The 26,102-nt window shown below is 45.9% G+C and overlaps 1 protein-coding gene and 1 pseudogene across 2 annotated transcripts; one reads left to right on the forward strand and one right to left on the reverse strand.

Moving 5' to 3' along the window:
* Positions 1-25,981, reverse strand: LOC105060158 (uncharacterized). 2 transcript variants are annotated; one of them, XM_010943767.3, is made up of 3 exons: positions 25,691-25,981; positions 25,148-25,596; positions 1-953 (listed from the first exon to the last, which is right to left on the reverse strand). In XM_010943767.3, the coding sequence occupies exons 1-3, from the start codon at positions 25,974-25,976 to the stop codon at positions 351-353; spliced, it is 1,338 nt and encodes a 445-aa protein (XP_010942069.1). In that variant the 5' UTR covers positions 25,977-25,981; the 3' UTR covers positions 1-350. The 2 variants fall into 2 exon arrangements, with proteins under 2 accessions (XP_010942069.1, XP_010942068.1); XM_010943766.3 differs by having other exon boundaries at positions 1-1,016.
* On the forward strand, positions 12,689-25,131 carry LOC140853452 (uncharacterized; annotated as a pseudogene).
* Positions 25,982-26,102: the final 121 nt, after the last annotated feature.

The raw sequence follows: 26,102 nt of genomic DNA on the forward strand, positions 1-26,102 counted from the left end.
TAACGCAGCTCAAGAATGCAATCTTGATTAATATTAGTCATACAGCAGCACATTCTCATTTGGCAGAGGCATTTGAAGCTTGTAAATTCAAAGGTACAATTAAATTTCATCACATGCTTTCACCAAAACATCATCACCTAACTTGCCAGATAAAATTATGAAAGACATAGTTCCCAACCTAACATTATTCACCAAAGGCCAATACCGATTCTCAACAGTGCCATCAAGGCTGGGCACTTGCATCTTACCTATGCCAGCAAGTCCAACGAACTCAATACCCTACTTAAATTAGGTTTTCCCCCTTACCATCCTTTTGGCGTTCACAGACAAAATCAGCTACCCTTGTTCTTTCAATCAAAGAGCTTTGCTACTTCAGCAAACTCGGTGTTCTCTGGCTCCTCTCTCTTCGCTCTTTGATTTGCTTTTACCTTCTTTCCCGCACTGGCCGGCATCACAGGTTTGCCATCCTTTTTCGACCCCTCAAGCTGGGCTATATGCTTCTTCCCACGTAGGTGAGAGGCCAACATGACCTCACTGTTGCATTTCACCTTGCAAAGGTCACAGCAGTACCTCTTCTGCTGAACTGTCTGCTGCTTCTTGTCTTCTCTTTGATTCTTCACAGGCCCATTGGTTGATGCACCCTCTGTTGGCAATGACTTGCCAGTTACCTTCGTCACAGATGTCGAGCCTACAGCTTTCTTGGTCTTTATGATTTTCTTGGCATGAAGTTGTGCTTCTGTGGCTTTGGGCTTCTTGCCTTCAACTAGTGTTTCTAGATTGGCTTTGTGTTTTTTGCCTTCGAGGTGTTCATCCAGGCCCTGCTTGCTGGTGGCACTCACCTGACAAAGAGCACAACTCCATTCCTTCTTGGGTGGCCTAGGATGTTCATGGCCTCCTGTAACAGCCACTGATTTCCTCTTCATCCCAGAAAGGTTTGGCTTTGCTGGTGTAATCTGCAAAAGGAATGCAAGTCTGATCCCATGCATCACAGATGGTATATCATGTAGTGAATGAAGCTACAATCCAATAAGAGGGAAAAAATATTAAAGGGAGAATATAACAAACTGATTCCAATAGCTACAGTATAAAATCATTAGCATATAAATGATAACAAATTTTACCAATTCTATGGACAAGAAGAATGACGCAATTCAATTGTCCAGGCCTCTGAAGAGCAATGTCTTCCTTCAACTTGAAATCTTTATTTATTTATTTTAAACATTTTTATTGAAATATTTCACTTTATCTAAATCTGCTCATCAAGCATGGTGTGGCATGATAGGGAACTTGCTTACCTAATGCATAACTGCTTATTCAATGTTATAAATGCCTAATCCTAAAGTGAGAGTAATTGGGAAAGTGATTGTTTCCCTTCTTCTACAGACGCATCTCTTCATATGCTTTTCCTATAGTTTTAACAAATCTAAGTAGCAAATACGTACAGAGGTATTGCAACTAAACAGTGCCATATAAACCTGAAGCATAGTATTTTTCTGATGTCTGTGTATTCCAAAACATACTGGCAAAAGCGTTCAATAATGCATTGATCAATCATGTCGATGTGAGAAGTTAGGCCCTTCATCATAAAACTAAAATCCCATGTTTCATCTGGGATGCAAAATGGTCACCATAATCCATGTCCATTTTATGCTTCCCAATTAGTATCCAAATCAATAGTAGAATTTTGACCCTGGCTTCCAGAAAGCAGGTTAAGCTTAATCTTGGCTCTAAAGAAGTTAATTATGAAACCATCTAAAAGAGTGTCCAGAGCTTTAGTAATTAATATGCCAGCCACTCACAGAATCCATCTTTGTATGGTAAAATTTGATAGCTCCACGGTGGAAACCAATGAAGAGTACAGTGATCATGAAAAAACAAAAATGTAACAAACACATACCTGACAAAGTACAACATGTTTTTTCTCTCAGCCAATTTTCTACCAAAACACTAGACAACAGACGAGAAATATTAGGAGCCTTCCTAGTGAATTAGCTGTATGATCTGATGTCTCCTTTACATCATGGAAGTAAGTGAAGGAAAAAAAAAAGGTGAGATATGAAAAAAAGAATTTGCTCAGAATGGAAAAATCCATATGTGATACCAATTTTGCCAGTGTCAACAAAAAGGTTGAATCGGAAACAAGTTTTGACAGACATTGTAAACCAGACAACCCATTAGATACCGTATCTGTACTCCAGAACTCAATGACATGTTAGATTCGTTGAATCACTATCACATATTAGAATGGAAATTGACAGATGCAAAATGCACAGATGAGCCTCCATAATTGGTGCGTCATTTGCATTAGGTCCTCCAAAATAATTTATGATTCAGGAGCAAAAAAACAGAATTGGATATCAGCATTGAATTTGAATGACCTATTATCTATAGCAATGGTTGTAAAATGTTTTCAAACTTTGAGATCACATGTCAATATGTAAAACAATATCCATACAGATAGGACAAGGCTTGGTGGTGATCTTAAGGTTTTTCTTAGATAGCGATCTTAAGCTTTAGAACAATATCCAAGAATGTAATTCCAATTCAAACAATAGCTTATTATTGCAAGAAAAACTTCAAAATGGTATTAAAAATTTAAAAACATATAAATTTCATAGTTTACTGAATAGGTCTGACAAGAATCAACCCAGCTTTAACTCACAAGTGGGTATGGTCAAGGAAACATCAACTAACTAGCAGGTACATGCACAGTACCTTCATCTGTGGACAAAGATGACAAGAAATAAATGGACAGCTTTTCTTCTTCTTATTACTTTGATCTTTCTCCTTGTTTCCCCTTCTTATTACTTTTATCTTTCTCCTTGTTTCCCCTTTTCCCTTCTTTTCCTTAGTTCTGTCCTTTTTCTCCCACCCAGTTCGTTGGCCACTTTCTCTTCCTGAAACCATTAGCAATGCGACTATATTTATCTCACAGTCATTAATGGATCCTTCACTCAGAAAGGGCAGCCCAGTGCACGAGGCTCCCATCATTGCAGGGTCTGGAGAGGGTTAGATTTATGCAGCCTTACCCCCATGTGTGGAGAAGTTATTTCTGTATTTTGAACCTCTAACCTCCAGGCCACAATGGAAAAACTTTACCATTGCGCCATGACTCACCCTCTTAACTGATGCTTCACTTAAGTAGACAATTATATCGCTTATGATTTTAGCTCCTACAACTTAAAATATGGAATGATCAGCCACATCATGAAACACCATGATTGTTTTGCAACCCAACACCTGAAAAAAGAGCCCCTAGAACTAACTCTTAAAATTAGCTAACTCCACCTATGTTAAAAAACTGCTGCTTAAATTTCACTCCACGCCCATTCCTCGGTCCTTTCACAGACACAGCATATCCTTGAATAAAATCAAATACTACATTTCTGTTCCAGTCATTCACCTTGATTCTTGGAAAAGTTAATAAGTGAGTGTGTTTTCCACATGTATAACTGATCAACAAAAGTCTAAGTTCAGTGACTGGCTAGTCAACCCTCAGCTCTCATCAAGGAAACTCGAAAATCTCAACCTAATTATGTAAAAAAACCTATCACATTCATAAACAAAACCATGTGAATCAACATCTTGATGAATACGATGATAGAGAAGTTTTTAGAAATGAAGATTAAAATCAAATAAAAATCAGATAAAATATAACAGAGCATTGATTCCTGGATCATAATATTTTTTACATAAAAATTCTCCTGACAGTGACAAGAATATCCGTGACCCATGATTACATGTTTATAATTCACAATTTTCATGATTTCCACTTTGCACATGAAACACCTCTTGAGTACTCATGAGACTTTAGATGAACATAAGAGAAAAGATGATTGCAAAAAGAGATTGGAAAAGATACTCTACATACTTCAAGAGGAAATACCATAATAGTTTTGTATGAGAATTTAAGCATTCCACATTTAGAACATCATCAACAATATGATATCTGCAGCAAACATTAACAGCGAGTTTCATGCCCTCTAGAGGTTCAGCAAATAATGATAGAAGAAAACCCAAAGCTGTTATGCTAGACTAGCCTTTTCCTCCTTGGACTGGTTCGTATACTAAAATTCTAAGATGCATGATGTCACAGGAAATAAAGGAGAAAAACAATATTACACCTTATGTCAACTCCTCATAGACCATTGCCGGTTGTCCCAATAAGAGCAAAGGACATAATATTAAGTGTCCAAACATATGTGATCACCTTACACATTTAAACAAGGGACAAACTTGGCAGACATGCTTAATTTGGTCCGGTCCACTCTGAAATTTAGTAATGTATACACTTACATTAATGCAAAGTTTGGATTGCATAAAGGGAAAGAATGGAATGGGAATTCTGGTTTGGATTCATTTCAATATGTGCTTTGCGCAACAAGAAACAAAATCACATTTACTTGGAATAACCATTTCTTTAAATAAAGAGTTCTGATTCCACTCCTTTTAAGTGATAGGAATATCACCATGGAATGAGAATGAAGATATTCATGGTATGAACTAATTGTCAACAGTTATGATACAAAGTAGCAAAAGATGATAGATTTTGTAGGGATCAATTAGTGACATTTATGGTATAAAATTTTATTGAATGATTAGTTAACATTTGAGATGAACAGTGAAATGTAAAAATAATGACCATTGTAACAGAACGATGATTGGTATTTAAAAGTCAGTTATGTTTGTATGTAATACTGTGGGAGGACTCAAAAACAATTATAACAGGTGTTCCAAAACTTGCTTTTATTCCTAATCAAGGGTATAGTTAGAAAATTAGTACAAAACTGACTTCATTTGAAATATCACTAGCTAAATTAAATATTAGAATAGAATTCTCATTCCTTTTTCATGCACTGGGCTTCTGATTCTCTAGTTTCCATTCCCCCTCCCCTTATAATTTCTTTTTCGTTTCTGTGAAAAAAACATGGTGTAAGTGCAATTCTTTAAAATTTATGAAGCACTCACATATATGCAAGCAGATTCGATAACAATACTTCCTTCTAGACTATCTAACTCCTAAATGTATTTTGAACTCTCCCATAACCAACATAATTAGATATAATGCTATTGTAAATTTCTTTGTCAACCAAGATGACATAATATTATCAATTTTTCAAAAGTTAAGATCTATATTAATTATTTCAAGTACTTTTAGACATTAGAAGTACTTTTATTAGTCAGACTCATAGACTATGAAAAATGGTCGCCCACAAACCATTTTTCAGCCATCTTAAATTCATTACAGAACATTACCCCTTATCAGGAAAGTAAATAAGCAAAGAAGGTGTTCCATTAGAAGAAGAGGCAGTTATTCATGGCTGATGAATAAGTTTTTTTTTTCCCATTTTTTATTTGTTTGTCTTCTCATGTTGCCAGAAAAATACTACATAAAACAACATATCATGTTCAGTGACCTTCCAATATTGAGTTTAAAAATGCTACATGTCAGATAAATGGAGTAACTTTTAGAAATGCATTTTGGTCAACCAGATGATGCGGAATGGTTTTTCTTCTTTTTCTTTTTTCTTTCAAATTTGCATTTATGTGAGGCTATAAACAGGCCATGTCAATTATAGTGAACCAAACCAGATTAGAGTTCAAGAAGGGGTAATATGGGTTGGGTAATGTTTGGATTCGATAATAACTACAACACTGAATCGATTTCAAACAATAAAACTCAGTTTTTCAGGGACTAGATCAACCTGAAATGATTATAATGACCTGGACCATTTTCAACTTGTTTGGATATGCCATAAACACAGAGATAAGCCCAATCAAGTTGGAAAAAGACCGCAGAAAATTTGTTTGTGAATCCTACTTGAATGGTTACAAAGTTTCCACATGATAAGAACACAAAGAAAACCATAGAAATGCAAGGCTAAATAGAACAAAATGTAGTAAATAAAAAACATTAAAAAAAACTAAACCCAACCACTTGCTAACAGAGGTCTATGACGAAATTTTAATACTTCACCCTTCACACATATCACTCACCATGAAGTTTAATAGCAATCTGGTCAATATGTCTACACATAAGGCATGCACACAGTTATTATAATAAAATAATTTTACTTAATCACCAGATAAATCATTTCACATGAACTTAAGTATATCCTCTACTCACCATTTGTCTTTTTATAGCTTGTTATGTATTTGTTGTGACAAGGAAATGGACGCAGCTCAATTTAGATCATCAACTCTACAACTGTAAATTGTTTCCACTATGGGAACCATTAATATTAAATTTAACAATAAAATCATAATGTTTGTGATTGGCATAAATGGCCATATACAACAGCCACTGTAAATGGCTATCATGGTTGCAACAGAGAGTTGCAAAGGCCAAAAGATCACAAAACCCTATTCTGAACAGACGTTGTTCTGATATGGTGGTTGTTATTAATTGTTCTAACAACATCTACAGAAAATGACATTTCTTTGACAAAACTGTTCACATTAGAAGTTCCTTTGCTTAATCTACCATTCTAACAACACACTTTAGCTTTCAATTATATGACTTCACTAAAAATATTTTTCAATATAAAAAACTCCTTTTTTTTAAGAAAAAACATTAGGAATTTCATAACTCAATTTTAATATACTAATGTATGAGGCTAAACTCAAATGGACATAGAATTACACCATTTCAGCAGTGTTCTAAGATCATCTAATTAGTGGGACACTTTGGTCATCCTGGCAGAGCACACTTATTCAATGGATGCCAAAGGTCTTGTAGAAGGAAAATTTACTAATAATGGATAAATTGCTTTTGTAATCTGTGGAGAACATCAAAATAAGAACTCACAATGATGGGCATTTTTTTTTTTAGATTATAAAAATTCATCATGGTATATATTTAACAAAATGGTTAATTATAATGAAAAAGGTACAGGAGAGAGACAACCAATACATGTTTTTTGGCGCATACTTGCAAACAATTTGGATCTTCCCACAATCCGACCTTTTTACATTAAAATCTCCAATCTGATTTAAGATTTCGATCTGAACTATTATCAGAGTATCACCAAATCCAACCCATAGTCTAGAAGATAATAAGCAGATGTATTCATATAGGTGCCGGTATCAGTTTCTACAGCCTCGTTGACTCTAACCAAAAAAAAAAGCACCCAATCTCTTCCTGATGCCTGAATTTAGAGAATAAATTCCACTTCGAAATCCAAGCACATGGTACATAAATTAAATAATATGTAGTGTCATAACATCACAATCATGTTAGCCCATGGAAAATTATCTGATGAATTCCATTTATGTAAACCACTAAATATTGCAATCTAAAATAGAGATGATTTAGGCCCTGCTTGGTGCTTTTTTTTCTCACTGCCTTTTTTTTTTAAAAAACAAAACATGAAATCCAATGCAGAAATATGTTTGGTTATCCTGTTTTTCTTTCTATTTTTTTAAACAACTTCTACTACTTTTGGAAAAAGTGAAATTGACATTTCACATCTACTTTTTCTAAAAGTGGGTTTTCACCTCTCTCCTCCCAACCTCTCTTCTTCCGGCCCATCTTGCCCTCAACCCCACCTGACCACATTAGCTCCTCGAGCCTCCCGGCCACCCTCCACCTGACACCAAGCTAACTCTCATCCCCGGCCATGTCGCTGGCCCCATCCCCATTCCCTCTCCCACTACCACTCCCTTGGCTGCCTCTTTGCCCAATGTCAAGCTCTTCCTCGTCACCAACCCCATCCCCCTTCCCTCTTCCTCATCGGCAGCCACATTGCCAGCACTCATTTCTAGAAAAAAGAAAAAAAGAAGAAAAAAAAATGAACCAAATATGTTTTCTGTTGTCAGAAATCTGGCCAAAAAAATTGAAATAGAATTCCTATTTCTAAATTATTTTTTAAGAAAAAAGTGACAACAATGCCAAATGCAGCCCTACTTAGCTATATAGCCATCTTTGTCTACAGCCATTTTGATTGTCAACAGGAGGTGGGCCTAGACCAAGGTTTTCTCAAAATATTCAATAGGATCAGTCCAATGGCTGAATTTGAACCATGTAAAATTTGGCTCACAGGCCTGCCCATGTGTGTCCCTACTTGTCAAAGATGATACCTGAGACCAAAGATGGTTTATTGCTTTGGCTTATAAGAACATTGATTGAGGCAAGATAATGGTAGAAGGAGAAGACATCCCAATAAAACTAGTTCCATAAAGACTTAAATAATGCAATAGAAACTGGCTTAGAAAATGTCTCCAAAATGTCAGAAAAAATATCTTTGTACCATGTTTCATGTTTGAGTTCTAGCATACATAGACAACCATGCAAGGGTAAAATAAGTTTCATGATAGCTACAGCCGGCTGTTGCTTAAACTAAGGAATCTAGCTTTTGCATGAGATTCATCACAAGTACATATAGATACCTAGCTTCTGGCTAAAATTGTAGCAAGAATCGAGAAATCTAATGTTTGGCTGATGCTGCCATCCTGCCACCATATCTTCTCAATCAAAGTGACAAGGTTGTCTATAATCATAATAACCAAACACATCACCAGAGAAATATCAAAGAAAAAAAAAAAGCCATGCACAAATGAGAACATCAATGCCAGAATCAAGAGCAGGTGACGGAGAGGGTAAGGGTGTGAGCACAGAGCAGTGGATATTTTAAAAAACACTTTAAGTGCTTAAAAAGTGGATGCTGTTTTAAGTTTACAGCAAGTTCTGGAAGTAGGTAAGCTATCCTAGATAGAAGTTTCTTGTTGCAAGGAATGAGACAGCTTGCTATTACTTTTCATTAACTGGTGCAGTATAGGCTATCATACTGGAGACCAACAAGAAATTGGCTCATATATTGACTTTTTGAATAAGATTTTTAATTGAGTAAGTTACTATGTCATTTCCACCAAACATGATTTTCATTTTTCCAAAATACCAGCTAATACAATATCAATATATGGCTGAGATTGCAGTTTTTCACTTCACATTCTTAAATGGGTTTTTAAACTTAATGCCTCCTCAAATAGGTTTTAAAACTTAATGGCTCATACATACACTGAAGCCTGGTTTTACCATATCAGTCAATATGTCTATATCTTGATTCCTATATATTCGCCAAGATTCCAGGATATCTGGGCTCTTTCTCAATTTTGCTACACTTCCAACATAGCCAAGATAAAGCAAGATCTCAATTCATCTAAGTATCGGAACAAATTGAAATGACCGAGATATCCAGCTTTTGGTGGAAAAAAAATTGATACCAAATTGTAGACAAGCATGTATTCCAAAAATCATCCTTCAGAATGCCTCTTTAAAACCTCCTTTCATAGGCAAAACAATGCTAGAATCCTGTGACACTATATCTATCATACATTAAATAAAGACAATTTTGAATTTTAGGAATCCTCCCAAGTCTTATTCTCTAGATACCTTGACTCGCTAAAGATTTCCAGTCTTTACAACAAAATTTCCTTTTCTTTTAATCTAATATTCATGACATATACAATCAGATCTGCTTTTGTTGTCCAACTAAGTTCACACATTGGGTCTTATGTAATCTAATCTCCACAGCCTTTCTATAATGCTACTCTTTATGCACTGGATAAAGAGTCATGGAGACTAACTAACAAGGCTCATATCTTCTCTAATCAACTAACATCAAAATAAATAGCAGCCATTCCATAAATATCCTTGAAGGTCCCAGCTACGATAAGTGTAGATTTGTCCATATCAAAGAAACCACAGTTGATGTATTAGATGAACAGCATATAAAGGACAAAGAATGTTTATGTTCTTGCATAGAATTGACAATTCTACCATGTCACAAACTAGTGTGCATTTTTTGTTATTTATGCTTTTTATGAAAAAGATGAGGTATGACCAAAGTTGTTAAAGGCGTGCCTGAGGCACAAGAGGCTCAAGGTGAGGGTTCCCACAACTTTTATCCCCTTAGGCGACGTGATATGGTTGAGGCGCCGCCTAGGTGCTTGAGGCGTGCGCCTGTCTTAATCTCCAAAGGTGTGCCTGAGGCGAGGTGGTTGTTAGTCTCAGGAAGAAAACAAGGTGACGTTTCGAGAAGCCAGACGAACATAAAGAAGGAAAAAAAGAGAGACAACGGAAAAGAGGGCAGTCATGGTCGCCGATCGAAGATCCACAGCCCTCAGAGCACCGCCCCAGCCATTGGAGAAGAGAGCCCACTCGTCGATTGATGCAACCGAGGACCCAGGTTGCCGATCGAAGACCCACAGCCATCGGAGCACTGCTTCAGCCATTGAGAAGAGAATCCACTCGTCGATTGACGCAATCGAGGACCCACGGTCGCCAATCGAAGACCCACAACCGCCGACCGACGACCCCACCCATTGGAGCCCCCACCAAATGGTACGGCTCCACTTTTTTTTCTTTATTTTCTTTCTTTCTCTTCGTTCCTCTTCTCACCGTTCGGTCGTTTCTTTTTTTTTTTTTGGGTGACGGACGTTCTTTATGCTTATCGTTCCTGCGACCTATTCCCCTTCTTTTTTTTTTTTGGGAGACAAGAGCGACCCGTTCCTTTGTTTTTTTTTGGGCGACGGGACCAACCCGTTCCTTTTGCTTCTATTCCTTATTTTTTTGGGCGATGGGAGCGATCCGTTCCTTTTTTTTTTGGGGCAACAGAAGCGACTCGTTCCTTTTTTTTCTGGGTGATGTGCTTATCGTTCCCGCGAACTGCTCATTGTTCCTCTTTTTTTTTCGACGTTCCTTTTTTTTGTCATCTACAATGACTTTTTTGGACTTTTTTTTTCTGTTTTGTAATATAGCAATATTATTTTTTTGGGGGTTACATTCTCCTTTTTCTTTTCTTTTTTTTGGGCTTTTCTTTGGGTCACATAACCAACCCACAGTGTATGTAATAGATTTTTTTTTTTTGGAAGGCTGATTTCGTTATCATTGTTTGGCACCTATTTTAGGAGGTTAAAATGGATTCCGAAAGCCATGGGTCATCTAAAAAAGATCCAGCATGGAAGCATGCACATTTGGGTGACCCAACAGGCAAAAATAAAAATGATATTATTTGTAATTTTTGTGAAAAAATGGCTAAAGGAGGGATTTGTCGAGCAAAATAGCATATAATTGGAGGGTTTCGAAATGCCAGAGGTTGCCAAAAATATCTGCCACATATTCGTGAAGAAATTAAAGATTATATGTTAAGAAAAGCGGAGGAAAAAAAATAAGATAATTTGTTGCTTGATTTTGATGATATGAAAGACTATGGTGTTGATGAAGAAGATGAAATTCAGGTAGTTGATCCTCGTAGTAAAAGAAGTGGTGGTACAAGTGAAAGTTCTATGGCTAGTAGCAAGGCACCTAGCTCAAAGAAAGCAAGAGAGAAGGGTCCTATAGATTTGTATTTTACTCTTGATGCAGAAATAGTTGTTCCAAGCTCTGTTATTAGAATCGTACGAGTTGTGATTCGACTCGTACGAGTCAGAGTCGAGTCAAACCTTCACCAAGTTGAATCGCAATAGAGAATCGAAAAAGAGTAGGAATCGTACTTGAATCGTTGACTCGTGTGCTAAATCGTCCACTTCGCCGGATCGTCCGATTCCATCGATTCGAAAAAGGTAGGTTTTCAGACATCTAGAACAGTGTCGTTCATTGATTTGGGAAGCCAAAGAGTCCAAAATTTCTCAAAATAGTTTTGAAAATCAATTCGCAGAAGAAAATTGAAGGTATGTGAAACCTTTCAACTTCTATTTCCCCTTCTCTCTTCTTCTTCAATTTCTCTCTCTACTAATGCGATCGATTGCTTCTACAAGCTTCAACGGCAAGAGGAAGAGGCCCGATGTTCTCTCCCCCTCTCTCTCTCTTCTCCGTTCATCTTCCTCAAGAGGGCGCCTCAAAGCCCCAAGAAGCTTATGAGAGAGACGGGTGGGGTTTTACGAATAAGAAAGGGTCAAAGGGGAAAGCTTATGATCGTGAGAGAGACAGCAGCACCCTTCTTCGTTTTGACCTCTTTGGGCGGGCTGGTCCCCTGTTCTCTCTTTGAGAGGGGTGGGCTATGGCCTAACTTCCATCTTCTTTCTATGGTTCCAATTTTATTTTTTTTCTCTCTGAAGCAAAAGTATGTGATCGTGAAGGCTTGCATACAGCCACAATTCCATAGTCATTTAACTGGTATGTACATGAAAGTTGCTCTGTTTATTTATTTATTTTTTTATGTAATAGTTTTTTTTTAATTTTAAGTTTTTTTTTGTAACAGTACTTGTCTTTATTGAATCATGCCACCTAGAAGAAAAACTAAGATTGTGGATCCATAAGCGTCTTTCCATTTAGACGATATGATTATCAAATTCATTGCACAAAATAGGGTATTATTATATTTTTTATCATTTTTATAATGTAAATTTTATTTTTATGCTAATTTCTATCGTTTTATAAAAAAGTTGAATTTGTTACTGAATCTTACGATTCGAGTCAAGAGATGGACGATTCACAAGTCGAATCCCGATTTGACAACTACGGTTCCAAGTAGAAAAGAAAGCAAAAGGAAGCAAACTACTATCAATGAAGCTTGCAAAAAAGAATTAAGAGATAAGGCTTGTAGAGAGTTGGCTAGGTGGATGTATGATGCCGACATTCCATTTAATGTCGTGAATTATCCAAGCTTTGCTGTTGCAATTGAAGCAATTGGACAATTTGGTCCTGACATGAAACTTCCAAGTTATCATGAGGTTAGGATCCCTTTGTTAAAAAAAGAAGCGGAGCATATTAGAGATTTGATGAAAAGCCATCAAGAAAAATGGGCAAGGTATAGATGCTCGATTATATCAGACAATTGGAAGGATGAGATTGCAAAAAAAGACATAATCAATTTTTTAGTGAACTCTCCTAAAGGATCGATATTCATCAAATCTGTTGATGCTTCCCATACTACGAAGAGTGAAAATCTCTTATTCAAATTGCTTGATGACATGGTGGAGCAAATTGGAAAAGCAAATGTCATTCAACCGATGACCGACAATGCCTCTAATTATGTAGTTGCAGATAGAATTCAATTTGAATAAACTTTTTCCTCTTTAAGTTTTAAGAAATTATTTAGTACAATTGTAATTTAATATTCAAATTTTTGAATTTCGAACAGGAAGATTGTTGGAGGCAAAGAGGTCAAATTTATATTGGTCACCATGTGCTGTCCATTCTATTGACTTGATGTTGGAGGATATTGCTGAAATTCTAGCAATTAAAAAAACACTGAATAGGGCAATTTTTTTGAATGGATACATCTATAGCAAAATGGGCATTGTGAACTTGATGAAGAGTTTCGCTGGACAAAGAGAGCTGCTTAGGCCAGTTAAAACTAGATTTGCAACCGCCTTCGTCACTCTTCAATCAATACATAATCAGAAGAACAAATTGTGGAAGATGTTCAATTCTGAAGAGTGAAACTCCAAACCTTGGGCAAAAGAGTCAGCTGTCAAAAGAGCAATTAGTACTGTTTTGATGCCTACATTTTGGACTAACATTGTTTATATCCTTAAGTTGTCTGGTCCTCTTGTTTGTGTCCTTCAATTGGTAGATGGAGAAAAGAAACCTCTTATGAGATATATCTATGAGGCCATGGATAGGGCAAAAAAAACTATTACCAAGTCTTTCAGTGATAGAGAAGAGAGGTACAAGGAGGTCTTTAAAATAATTGATGCTCGGTAGGAATCTTAACTGCATCATCCCTTGCACGCAGTTGGCCATTATTTGAACCCTGAGTTCTTTTATAAAAACCTCAATATTGAGCAAGATGAAGAGATGATGGATGGCTTATACAAGTGTATACAAAGGCTAGTTTCAAGTGTTAAAGTGCAAGATAAGATTATAAATGAGCTGAATAAGTATAGAAATGCTCAAGGCTTTTTTGGAATACCTATGGCTGTTAGGCAAAGGAAGACAAAATCATCGGATAAATAAATTAGTTTATTTTGCTTTATAGATTTAGTTGTACGCTTGTTTATATATATAATCTAAAAGCACTTTGACACTTGTTTAATCAACAGCTGAGTGGTGAGTTGCATATGGATCTTCAACTTCAAACTTGCAAAAGTTTGCAGTGAAAGTTTTTAGCCTCACTTGTAGTACTAGCAGTTGTGAAAAAAATTAGAGTGTGTTTTCACATGTAAGTACTAAGTAACTCTATTATTATTTGTTGGTGCAAAAATCTGCTTGCGCCGGAGAAGCTGGAGTCGAGGGAGTCGCGGTCGCCGCCGGGACTTGCAAAAGAAGTCTAAACCGGAGGTGGGGTTGCTCCGGCAAGACCCTCCGACGCTCAAGTCAGTTCTCTGCCTCAACAAGAATGGAGTGCTCGAACGAAAATTTTAGCAGATTGATAGTGACGCCTTTTATAGGCGAAGGGGGCAACAAATTGATAGTGACGCCTGAAACCGCCTGATCGTCGGCCGCCCAAAACCAGGAGGAATTTATTGCGGAGGGTAGTGGAGCGGGATCGTGGCTATCGCCGTGGCTCGCCACGTGGAATCAGTTACGGGGAGTGGAGCGGCGTCTGCTGTCGTGACTCGTCGGGGAGTGGTGGAATCGCACAGAATCCGCCGCAGGGAGTGGAGCAGAGTCGTGGCCGTTAATACGGCCTGTCAGGGAGTAATGGGGCTACGCAGGGTCCACCGCAGGGGGTGGAGCAGAGTCGTGGCCGTTAATACGGCCTGTCAGGGAGTAATGGGGCTACGCAGGGTCCGCCGCAGGGGGTGGAGCAGTGTCGTGGCCGTTAATACGGCCTGTCAGGGAGTAATGGGGCTACGCAGGATCCGCCACAGGGGGTGGAGCAGAGTTGTGGCCGTTACTGCAGCGTGCCAGGGGGCGAAGGTCTGCCGGCTGAAGTCCGGCTGGGATGTCTGGTGAAGAGAGATAGTTAGCCATCTGTCCAAGAGGACCTCGGAATCCAGCTTTCACAGGAGTTCGGATGGAATCTTCCTTCAGTCACAGTCGGAGGCGGAGCTCGGCTCCCGTAGGAGTCCGGACGGAGCTTACCAGCAGTTGAAGTTGGCAACGGAGCCCGGCTCTCGTGGGAGTCCGGGCGGAGCTTACCAGCGGTTGAAGTTGGTGACGGAGCCCGGCTCCCGTAGGAGTCCGGACGAAGCTTACCAGCGGTTGAAGTTGGTGACGGAGCCCGGCTCCCGTAGGAGTCCGGACGGAGTCCTCCTTGCGGTTGAAGTCGTGGGCGGAGCTCGGCTCCCGTAGGAGTCCGGGCGGAGTCTTCCTGCAATTAAAGTCAGGTGCGAAGTCCGGTTCCCGTAGGAGTCCGGACGGAGCTTACCAGTGGTTGAAGTTGGCGACGGAGCCCGGCTCCCGTAGAAGTCCGGGCGGAGTCCTCCTTGCGGTTGGAGTCGTGGACGGAGCCCGGCTCCCGTAGGAGTCCGGGCGGAGTCTTCCTTGCGGTTGAAGTCAGGTGCGAAGTCCGACTCCCGTAGGAGTCCGGACGGAGCTTACCAGCAGTTGAAGTTGGCGACAGAGCTCGGCTCCCGTAGGAGTCCGGACGGAGTCCTCCTTGCGGTTGGAGTCGTGGACGGAGCCCGGCTCCCGTAGGAGTCCGGACGGAGTCTTCCTTGCGGTTGAAGTCAGGTGCGAAGTCCGGCTCCCGTAGGAGTCCGGACGGAGTTTACCGACAGTTGAAGTTGGTGATGGAGCCCGGCTCCCGTAGGAGTCCGGGCGGAGTCCTCCTTGCGGTTGGAGTCGTGGACGGAGCCCGGCTCCCGTAGGAGTCCGGGCGGAGTCTTCCTGCAATTAAAGTCAGGTGTGAAGTCCGGCTCCCGTGGGAGTCCGGACGGAGCTTACCAGCAGTTGAAGTTGGCGACGGAGCCCGGCTCCTGTAGGAGTCCGGGCGGAGTCCTCCTTGCGGTTGGAGTCATGGACAGAGCCCGGCTCCCGTAGGAGTCCGGGCGGAGTCTTCCTTGCGGTTGAAGTCGTGGGCGGAGCTCGGCTCCCGTAGGAGTCCGGGCGGAGTCTTCCTTGTGGTTGAAATCAGGTGCGAAGTCCAGCTCCCGTAGGAGTCCGGACGGAGTTTACCGGCAGTTGAAGTTGGTGACGGAGCCCGACTCCCGTAGGAGTCCGGACGGTTGAGGTTGGTGGCGAAGCCCGGCCCCCATAGGAGTCCGGGCGGAGTCCTCCCGTAGTTGAAGTCGGGGACGGAGCCCAGCTCCCGTAGGAGTCCGGGCGGCTGAAGTTGGTGGCGGAGCCCGGCTTCCGTAGGAGCCCGGACGGAGTCTTCCTGCAATTAAAGTCAGGTGCGAAGTCCGGCTCCCGTGGGAGTCCGGACGGAGCTTACCAGCAGTTGAAGTTGGCGACGGAGCCCGGCTCCCGTAGGAGTTCGGGTGGAGTCCTCCTTGCGGTTGGAGTCGTGGACGGAGCCCGGCTCCCGTAGGAGTCCGGGCGGAGTCTTCCTTGCGGTTGAAGTCGTGGGCGGAGCTCGGCTCCCGTAGGAGTCCAGGCGGAGTCTTCCTTGCGGTTGAAGTCAGGTGCGAAGTCCGGCTCCCGTAGGAGTCCGGACGGAGTTTACCGGCAGTTGAAGTTGGTGACGGAGCCCGGCTCCCGTAGGAGTCCGGGTGGTTGAGGTTGGTGGCGAAGCCCGACCCCCGTAGGAGTCCGGGCGGAGTCCTCCCGTAGTTGAAGTCGGGGACGGAGCCCGGCTCCCGTAGGAGCCCGGGCGGAGTCTTCCTGTAGTTGAAGTCAGAGACGGAGCCTGCGAGGGTCAATCCCGCTGAGAACTTCGGCCGTGGGTGTTTTATACCCAACACCAGTCCCCCTACTTCCGAGTTTGAATTTCGAATGAAGGAAATGCAGAGAGATTGGCACGGCCGAAGTTGTCCCCTCGAATCCTGCGCACGACTGCCCCCAGATATTTTGGCATTAAACATGCGCGTGCCGGAGCCCTTTTTCCGACCAGGGCGACCTGAAGGGTCTTTTCGGAACCCCCCACCGGGACGTGATCCCAAGCGTCGCGCCATGAAAGTTTGCAAACAGTCAACCCTCGGTAGCGGCAAGCGGGACACGCGGGACACGTGGTGAGCACCGGTTGGTTTAGGGACACCCGCCACCATAATTGCGCTAAGATCTGCTGCCTACTTAAACCCCCCACCCTTCCTTCGGGGCTTTACTCCGCCTAAAGGACGGCACCTTTCTTTCGTCTGAGAGCTTAGCTACTCAGCCACTCCCTTGATGCCCCTGCCAACTCCGAGCGTCCTCCACGCCGGTCTTTGCCGTCTCTCTGCCATCTCCAGCCCCCCGATTCCTCTCTAAGGGGTTCCTCCGCCAGGGCTTCCACCCCGGAGGCCATCCTCAAGAGGATGCCATGGGCTTGGAGGAGGGCAAGGAGGAGAACAGCGGTCTGCGATTTCTCCGATCATCGAGCGGCCGCTGAAGGTCCCCGTTGTTTCAAAGGGGGCTCGAGGAGGAATTCCTTCAACAACAGGGGTTTAATAATGGGGACGTCGGTAAAGGCGTTCTACCTGAGAATGTCGGAGTAGCAAGACGGGGTGACACCGGTCAAGGGGGCAGAGCTGTCATCACAAGCTGTGGCGGGATCCTTGATGTCGTCGGGGCCGAGGGACCAAAAGCGGTCGGCGCCGACGGTGGGGCAGTGAAACTTGTTGCGGGGACGGTGGAAGTAGCGCATGCCGACCTTGCCGGAACACTTTGGACGGCGATTGTCACGGAGCATTCGGTGATGGCGCATATCTCTGGCGCCACCGCTGCCTCCGGGGTAACCCCGGTTCTTCTTGAAACAGGTCTTCGTCGCCACTGCCGTTGTCCTTACTGCCCCCTAAAATCTATCCCATCCTTTTCCCCCTAGGGTTGGGATTTCGGAGATGGAGCGAAGCAAGGCGGGGGCGAGAGCCGATAGGCCTGCCACACGTACTGGAAAATACGGCTGGGAAGGACAGAAACGGGAAGAGAAGTTCGCAGCTTGAAGTGGCCTCCGGTGTATCCTTTCCAAGTCGTGTTCTCGAGCCTTGAAATAATGTATTCTTTTCTGGCCCTCCAGGTCTTGTAACGTACATCTTGTTAGTTGAAAAATGAGAAGGAGATTTTGTTACCTCGTCCGCACTTTGCATTGAATTGTTGTCTGCCGAACTTCCTTCCTTTTCTCTTGTTTTTCTCTTTCTTCTTTCTTCTTTTTTTTTTTTTTGACGTCGTCCTTAGGTCACCGGTGGCTCTTTTATTCGTGTTGAATTGTCGTTTGCCGAGCTCCTTTTCGGCTTTTACGTCGTTCGAAGATACCCGATTGCCATCGTATCGACCCATCTTTTCCGTCAGTGGCCGCAGACTCATCTGGGGGCTACTCGGGTTTGGTGCCCCCCTCAGGGCTCGAGCTCGGAGGTCTGAGCTTCTGTCACCCTGAGGAAGTTGTCTTACCTTGGATTTTCGTCGAAAGCTTCCTCAAAAGCTGGGGTTCCTGATGAGAGCCCCAATCCTTGCTAAGACAGGGTTCTCTGCACCTAGGACGCTGTTTGTTTTCCAATCGTCGCTGATGTGGTCCATCGCCTTCCTTTTTCTTTTTCGCTTGAAATTTTTCCTCCGCTCTCAGTGAGGCCACGGAAGTTCGACTCCCGTGGGAGTCCGGACGAAGTTTACCAGCAGTTGAAGTTGGTGACGAAGCCCGGCTCCCGTAGGAGTTCGGACAGAGTCCTCCTTGCGGTTGGGGTTGCGGACGGAGCCCGGCTCCCGTAGGAGTCTGGGCCTTCGACTTTGCTTAAGTTAGGGCGAGGTTCTCCTCCTGTCCCTAGCAGGGCTGTGGGGGGCGCATATGGGCGTTGCAGGGCCTCTCCCCCCGTCCGGTCTAAACGGAACCGGGCCTTCGGGTTTGCTCAAGTTAGGGCGAGGTTCTCCTTCTGCCCCTAACAGGGCTGTGGGGGCGCATATGGGCGTTGCAGGGCCTCTCCCCCCGTCCGGTCTAAATGGAACCGGACCTTCGGGTTTGCTCAAGTTAGGGCGAGGTTCTCCTCCTGTCCCTAACAGGGCTGTGGGGGCGCATGTGGGCGTTGCAGGGCCTCTCCCCCGTCCGGTCTAAATGGAACCGGGCCTTCGACTTTGCTCAAGTTAGAGCGAGGTTCTCCTCCTGTCCCTAACAGGGCTGTGGGGGCGCATGTGGGCGTTGCAGGGCCTCTCCCCCCGTCCGGTCTAAATGAAACCAGGCCTTCGACTTCGCTCATTTCAGGACGAGGTTCTCCTCCTGTTCCCGACATGGCTGTGAGGGCACATTAGGGCGTTGTAAGGCCTCTCCCTCCATCCGGTCTAAAAGAATCGGGCCTTTGACTTTGCTCATGCCAGGACGAGGTTCTCCTCCTGTTCCTGACATGGCTATGGGTCGCATTAGGGCGTTGTAAGGCCTCTCCCCCCATCCGGTCTAAAAGAATCGGGCCTTTGACTTTGCTCATGCCAAGACGAGGTTCTCCTCCTGTTCCTGACATGGCTTTGTTTTAAGCGTTTGAAGGGATTATACCCAGTCGTGACAAATCCATGCCAAATGGGAAGAGTGTCAAGTCGAAAGGAATTTAGATTCCAGGCGAAATCGTAAACGATACATTTACAGGTTTCCCGAGTCCCATGGTTGTGGAAGGTCTGCTCCTCCTTGAGGCCCTCCGGCGATGGAGTCGATGGTCCCGATGGGAGGCCGATCTCCGAGCTGCTCCTCCCTTCTTGGCGGTTCAGGTTGCGGCAGGGCCCTTGGCCGATCTCCTCTACCCTCAGGCCGGCGTCGGATGAACCTGTCGAGTCGACCTCGCCGGATGAGCTCCTCGATCTCGTCTTGAAGCTGGATGCATTCCTCCGTGTCGTAGCCGTGGTCGCGATGGTAGAGACAGAACTTGTTGGGGTTGCGCTTCCCGAGATGTGTGCGCATCCTCTCCGACCTAGGGAGCTGCTCCCTGACCTCCATCAGTACCTGGGTCTTCGAGGCATTAAGGGGGGCATAGTTGCGGAACCTTCCCGGTGGAGAACACCGCCGAACCCCACGATCCGGACTCCTCTGCCTGCGCACCCGGGGTAGAGTATGGGCACGCTTGTGCCCAGGAGGGGATCGAGAACGCGGCCGAGCTTCTCTCGACCTTTTTTCGACTACGGACTTACTCGAGTCTCCCGCCTGCCGCTCTCTCGCGGTCTCCTCATCCTTCATTTTGAAGGCTTCTTCCGTTCGGGCGTATCCTTCAGCCCGAGCCAACAAATCAGCAAAATCCCTGGGGTACTTCTTCTCCAGGGAGAACAAAAGGTCATTCTTCTGAAGGCCGCCCTTCAGAGCGGCCATTGCGACTGATTGGTCCAAGTTCCGGACCTCCAGCGCCGCGACGTTGAAATGGTTGATGTAGGCCCGAATGGACTCCCCTTCCCTCTGCTTGATACTGATGAGGGACTCCGAACCCTTCCGGGGGTGCCGGCTGCTGACAAAATGGGCCACGAATTGGTGGCTCATTTGATCGAAGGAAAAGATGGTACCTGGCTTCAGAGCCGAGTACCAATTTCTCGCCGCTCCCTTCAAGGTGGATGGGAAGGCTCGGTATAGAATGGCGTCGGGAGCGCCGTGAAGCAACATCATCGTTCGGAAGGCTTCCAGATGATCAACCGGGTCCGAAGTCCCGTCGTAGCTTTCAAACTGGGGGAGCTTGAAGTTTGGTGGGATCGGTTCTTGCATGATCATTTGAGAGAAGGGAGGGTCAGTGCAAATATCCTCACCATAAGCGGGGGGAGCATGGCGGAGTTCTTCGATCCGTCGGTTCATCTCTTGGAGTCTCCGGTCTAGGAAATCCTCTCGACTTCGAGTCTCGAGGGTCCTCTGGCAGAATGGGGGCAGGGATCTTCCAGGGGTGGAGTCATGGTCCGATTGAGGGCTCTCCACCTCGGGTTCGCTTTCCCAGGAAGGACGGGGCGGTTGGCCCAAGTGGCCCGCCCCGCCGTCGGATTCTGGTGTTCCGGCGACACCCTTTCCAGACGCACTGATGCCTGCGGCTGCTGCTGCTGCATAGCCTGCACAGCTTCTGTGAGGCCTCTGACCTGCTGCGCTAGCAGATCAAATTGCTCCGCGCCGACCGCCGTCGCCGGAGGAGGGGGAGGAGGTTGAGAAACAGGAGGGGAGGCCGGAGCCTGAGATCTGACCACGGAGGCCGTGGATCGTCGCGTGGACACCTTGCGGGGAGGCATTGAGCAAGGACCAAATGGAGAAAGGAGGGGGGAGGGGACGCCGGAAGAGATGCCCGGGGGCGGTCCCGTTGAGCGCTCCTTTAAGAACAAGGATACTGCGAAGACACAGACCCTTCCTCTAGCGCCAATCCTGTTGGTGCAAAAATCTGCTTGCGCCGGAGAAGCTGGAGTCGAGGGAGTCGCGGTCGCCGCCGGGACCTGCAAAAGAAGTCTAAACCGGAGGTGGGGTTGCTCCGGCAAGACCCTCCGACGCTCAAGTCAGTTCTCTGCCTCAACAAGAATGGAGTGCTCGAACGGAAATTTTAGCAGAGTTTCTAGGTAAAACGAGAGCTTATGGAATAACGTATCTGGGGTTCTCCTTTTATAGGCGAAGGGGGCAACAAATTGACAGTGACGCCTGAAACCGCCTGGTCGTCGGTCGCCCAAAACCAGGAGAAATTTATTGCGGAGGGTAGTGGAGCGGGATCGTGGCTATCGCCGTGGCTCGCCACGTGGAATCAGTTACGGGGAGTGGAGCGGCGTCCGCTGTCGTGACTCGTCGGGGAGTGGTGGAATCGTACAGAATCCACCGCAGGGAGTGGAGCAGAGTCGTGGCCGTTAATACGGCCTGTCAGGGAGTAATGGGGCTACGCAGGATCCGCCGCAGGGGGTGGAGCAGAGTCGTGACCGTTAATACGGCCTGTCAGGGAGTAATGGGGCTACGCAGGGTCCGCCGCAGGGGGTGGAGCAGTGTCGTGGCTGTTAATACGGCCTGTCAGGGAGTAATGGGGCTACGCAGGGTCGGCCGCAGGGGGTGGAGCAGAGTTGTGGCCGTTACTGCAGCGTGCCAGGGGGCGAAGGTCTACCGGCTGAAGTTCGGCTGGGGTGTCTGGCGGAGAGAGGTAGTTAGCCATCTGTCCAAAGGAGCTCGGAATCCAGCTTTCGCAGGAGTTCGGATGGAGTCTTCCTTCAGTCACAGCCGGAGGCGGAGCTCGGCTCCCGTAGGAGTCCGGACGGAGCTTACCAGCAGTTGAAGTTGGCGACGGAGCCCGGCTCCCGTGTGAGTCCGGGCGGAGCTTACCAGCGGTTGAAGTTGGTGACGGAGCCCGGCTCCCGTAGGAGTCCGGACGGAGCTTACCAGCGGTTGAAGTTGGTGACGGAGCTCGGCTCCCGTAGGAGTCCGGACGGAGTCCTTGCGGTTGAAGTCGTGGGCGGAGCTCGGCTCCCGTAGGAGTCCGGACGGAGTCTTCCTGCAATTAAAGTCAGGTGCGAAGTCCGGTTCCCGTAGGAGTCCGGACGGAGCTTACCAGCGGTTGAAGTTGGCGACGGAGCCCGGCTCCCGTAGGAGTCCGGACGGAGTCCTCCTTGCGATTGGAGTCGTGGATGGAGCCCGGCTCCCGTAGGAGTCCGGACGGAGTCCTCCTTGCGATTGGAGTCATGGACGGAGCCCGGCTCCCGTAGGAGTCCGGGCGGAGTCTTCCTTGCGGTTGAAGTCATGTGCGAAGTCCGACTCCCGTAGGAGTCCGGACGGAGCTTACCAGCAGTTGAAGTTGGCGACGGAGCCCGGCTCCCGTAGGAGTCCGGACGGAGTCCTCCTTGCGGTTGGAGTCGTGGACGGAGCCCGGCTCCCGTAGGAGTCTGGGTGGAGTCTTCCTTACGGTTGAAGTCAGGTGCGAAGTCCGGCTCCCGTAGGAGTCCGGACGGAGTTTACCGACAGTTGAAGTTGGTGACGGAGCCCGGCTCCCGTAGGAGTCCGGGCGGAGTCCTCCTTGCGGTTGGAGTCGTGGACGGAGCCCGACTCCCGTAGGAGTCCGGGCGGAGTCTTCCTGCAATTAAAGTCAGGTGCGAAGTCCAGCTCCCGTGGGAGTCCGGACGGAGCTTACCAGCAGTTGAAGTTGGCGACGGAGCCCGGCTCCCGTAGGAGTCCGGGCGGAGTCCTTGCGGTTGGAGTCGTGGACGGAGCCTGGCTCCCGTAGGAGTCCGGGCGGAGTCTTCCTTGCGGTTGAAGTTGTGGGCGGAGCTCGGCTCCCGTAGGAGTCCGGGCGGAGTCTTCCTTGCGGTTGAAATCAGGTGCGAAGTCCGGCTCCCGTAGGAGTCCGGACGGAGTTTACCGGCAGTTGAAGTTGGTGACGGAGCCCGGCTCCCGTAGGAGTCCGGACGGTTGAGGTTGGTGGCGAAGCCCGACCCCCGTAGGAGTCCGGGCGGAGTCCTCCCGTAGTTGAAGTCGGGGACGGAGCCCGGCTCCCGTAGGAGTCCGGGCGGCTGAAGTTGGTGGCGGAGCCCGGCTCCCGTAGGAGCCCGGGCGGAGTCTTCCTGCAATTAAAGTCAGGTGCGAAGTCCGGCTCCCGTGGGAGTCCGGACGGAGCTTACCAGCAGTTGAAGTTGGCGATGGAGCCCGGCTCCCGTAGGAGTCCGGGTGGAGTCCTCCTTGCGGTTGGAGTCGTGGACGGAGCCCGACTCCCGTAGGAGTCCGGGCAGAGTCTTCCTTGCGGTTGAAGTCGTGGGCGGAGCTCGGCTCCCGTAGGAGTCTGGGCGGAGTCTTCCTTGCGGTTGAAGTCAGGTGCGAAGTCCGGCTCCCGTAGGAGTCCGGACGGAGTTTACCGGCAGTTGAAGTTGGTGACGGAGCCCGGCTCCCGTAGGAGTCCGGGCGGTTGAGGTTGGTGGCAAAGCCCGGCCCCCCCGTAGGAGTCCGGGCGGAGTCCTCCCGTAGTTGAAGTCGGGGACGGAGCCCGGCTCCCGTAGGAGTTCGGGCGGCTGAAGTTGGTGGCAGAGCCCGGCTCCCATAGGAGTCCGGGCGGAGTCTTCCTGTAGTTGAAGTTGGAGACGGAGCCTGCGAGGGTCAATCCCGCTGAGAACTTCGGCCGTGGGTGTTTTATACCCAACACCTATGTGATAGCTTTAAAATGTTTTAGATTGGATGTAGTTATATTATCAAAAAATTTTATTTATTATTTTATATTTTTATTCTTGCAGCTTCATAACAAAAAAAGAAATAGGCTTGCTCAACAACGCTTGAATGATTTGGTATTTGTGAAATACAATAGAGCCTTGAGACGTCGATATAATAGGTGTGATACTGTTGACTGTATTTCTTTGAAGGACATTGATGATAGTAATGAGTGGTTGGTGGGAAGAATGGATGGAGATTCTGATGATGATGTTGTTAGTGTATAATGATGATGATTTGACTTGTGATGCTGTTGCTAGAGCTGCTGGAGTTGATGAGCCTACCTATTGCACAAGAATTAGTGCGAATGTTTCTTCATCAAGAGGGGGGGCTTTACTCTCAAAGCCTAGAGCATCAAGATCAAAACTTCCAGATGAGTTAGAGGACTCAAAAGAAGAGCAAGACATTGGAGATCATAAGTCTGATGAAGAAGAAGATGATCTTATTATTGATGATGATAAAGAGGACTATTAGAAGATTACATCTACTGCTTGTTTATTGCGAGATTAGCTAGAATTTTTAATTAAGATTTTCGACTAAGTTATACTTGTGTTAGTGTGATTTTTATTTTGTTGTTGTGTGCTTATTGTGAACAATATTTTGCTTGAATGTTTGTATGCAGTATGCTACGTGTTTTTTCTTGAAACTTTAATGAGTTTGTATTTTAATATTAATGATATTTTGATTGTAGTTTGAAAATACATAATATTACATATTATGTATATTTTATCTTATTTTTAATAAATGTGTGCCTCGCCTTGCTCAGGTATGCGTCTGCGCTTTGTGCCTAGGTTCCTGGCACCTTTTGCGCCTCGGTGCGCCTTGCACCTTTAATAACTTTGGGTATGACCAATTATTTATTACAATTTCTTGTGAATTGCATGTGCTAGAGTGCTAATTGTAAAAGTTAAAACAATCATAAAAGACAAGGGAGGGTTTTGAATTCCAATGAATGATCTCGCAATAAGGAAGCAAAGATTCAGCATGAAATGCAGTGGCTAAAGCAGCTACTAAAAAATTAAAAAGTATAGAATTGCAAACAATATAAAGAAAAGTATAAGGGGTAAGCAAGTATGATATCAGGTTTGCACCTTTCTAAAGGGCGACACCTCAGGCTGTTGCTGAGGCAGGGGCAGTTTTCTTCCCATCACTGGTTCGGGATGATGTGGTGGAGGAGATGACCACTCATGAACCCTATCTTCTGGATATGTAGGCACCCGAGGGGCCCCAAACCTGTCCGCAATTCTAGCTGCTGGACCAAACTGCATTCCATGCTCTAAACCCGCCTCAGGGTGCTGCGCCATGGCCTCCGGCACCGAGGAGTAATCCTCCAGTTGAAGCCGTCTCGTCGCCATCGCGCGCTCGAGCTCCAACTCCCTCCTCACTTCTTCCTCCAGTATTCTCCTTCGAGCGATATCTCTCGCGATGAGCTCCTCTCGAATCCGCTCCTTCTCGAGCTCTCGCTGTAGGGCTTCTCTGGACGTGATCGGCTGCGTAAAATCGCCCCGTCTGATGTCTCCCCCAACGTCAATGTAGCCCGCTGATGAAGAAACACAGATCAAGAACCCAATTTTACTTATTGACCAAGACACCAAGCATCAAAACGATCGAAAAAAACAAGAGTTTTCTCTCACCGCGCAATGCCTGCTCCGTGAAATAGCTATTCGTGGTGGTGGAGGCGGAGGAGGAGGAAAAGAAGAGCAAGGGATCGCGGTCCTCGGCTGCTCGATATCCATAATCCACGGGGGCAGAGGCAGAGACGTCGGAGAAGGAGCGACGGATAGGGTTAGGGTTTGGCAGAGAAGAGAAGGAAAAGAAGGGCTCGGTGTCCGAGAGAGCGGGGAAAGCCCTAGCCCTCGAACTCGAAGGAAGGGGGAAGGGAAACGATTTGGAGGAATGGGAGGGCAAGGAGGGCTCCATGGAATAGATGAAGACAAGGGCGAAAAGCAGTAGCGGGCGGGAGGGAGAATACGAGTGACGGTCTAGGGGTAACTGGTAATTAAAATTTAGAACGAGGGTTTGCCTGGGAATTGCCACACCGGGCTG

This window comes from Elaeis guineensis, chromosome 1 (genome assembly GCF_000442705.2).
Source record: "Elaeis guineensis isolate ETL-2024a chromosome 1, EG11, whole genome shotgun sequence".
NCBI classification, from domain to species: Eukaryota; Viridiplantae; Streptophyta; class Magnoliopsida; order Arecales; family Arecaceae; genus Elaeis; species Elaeis guineensis.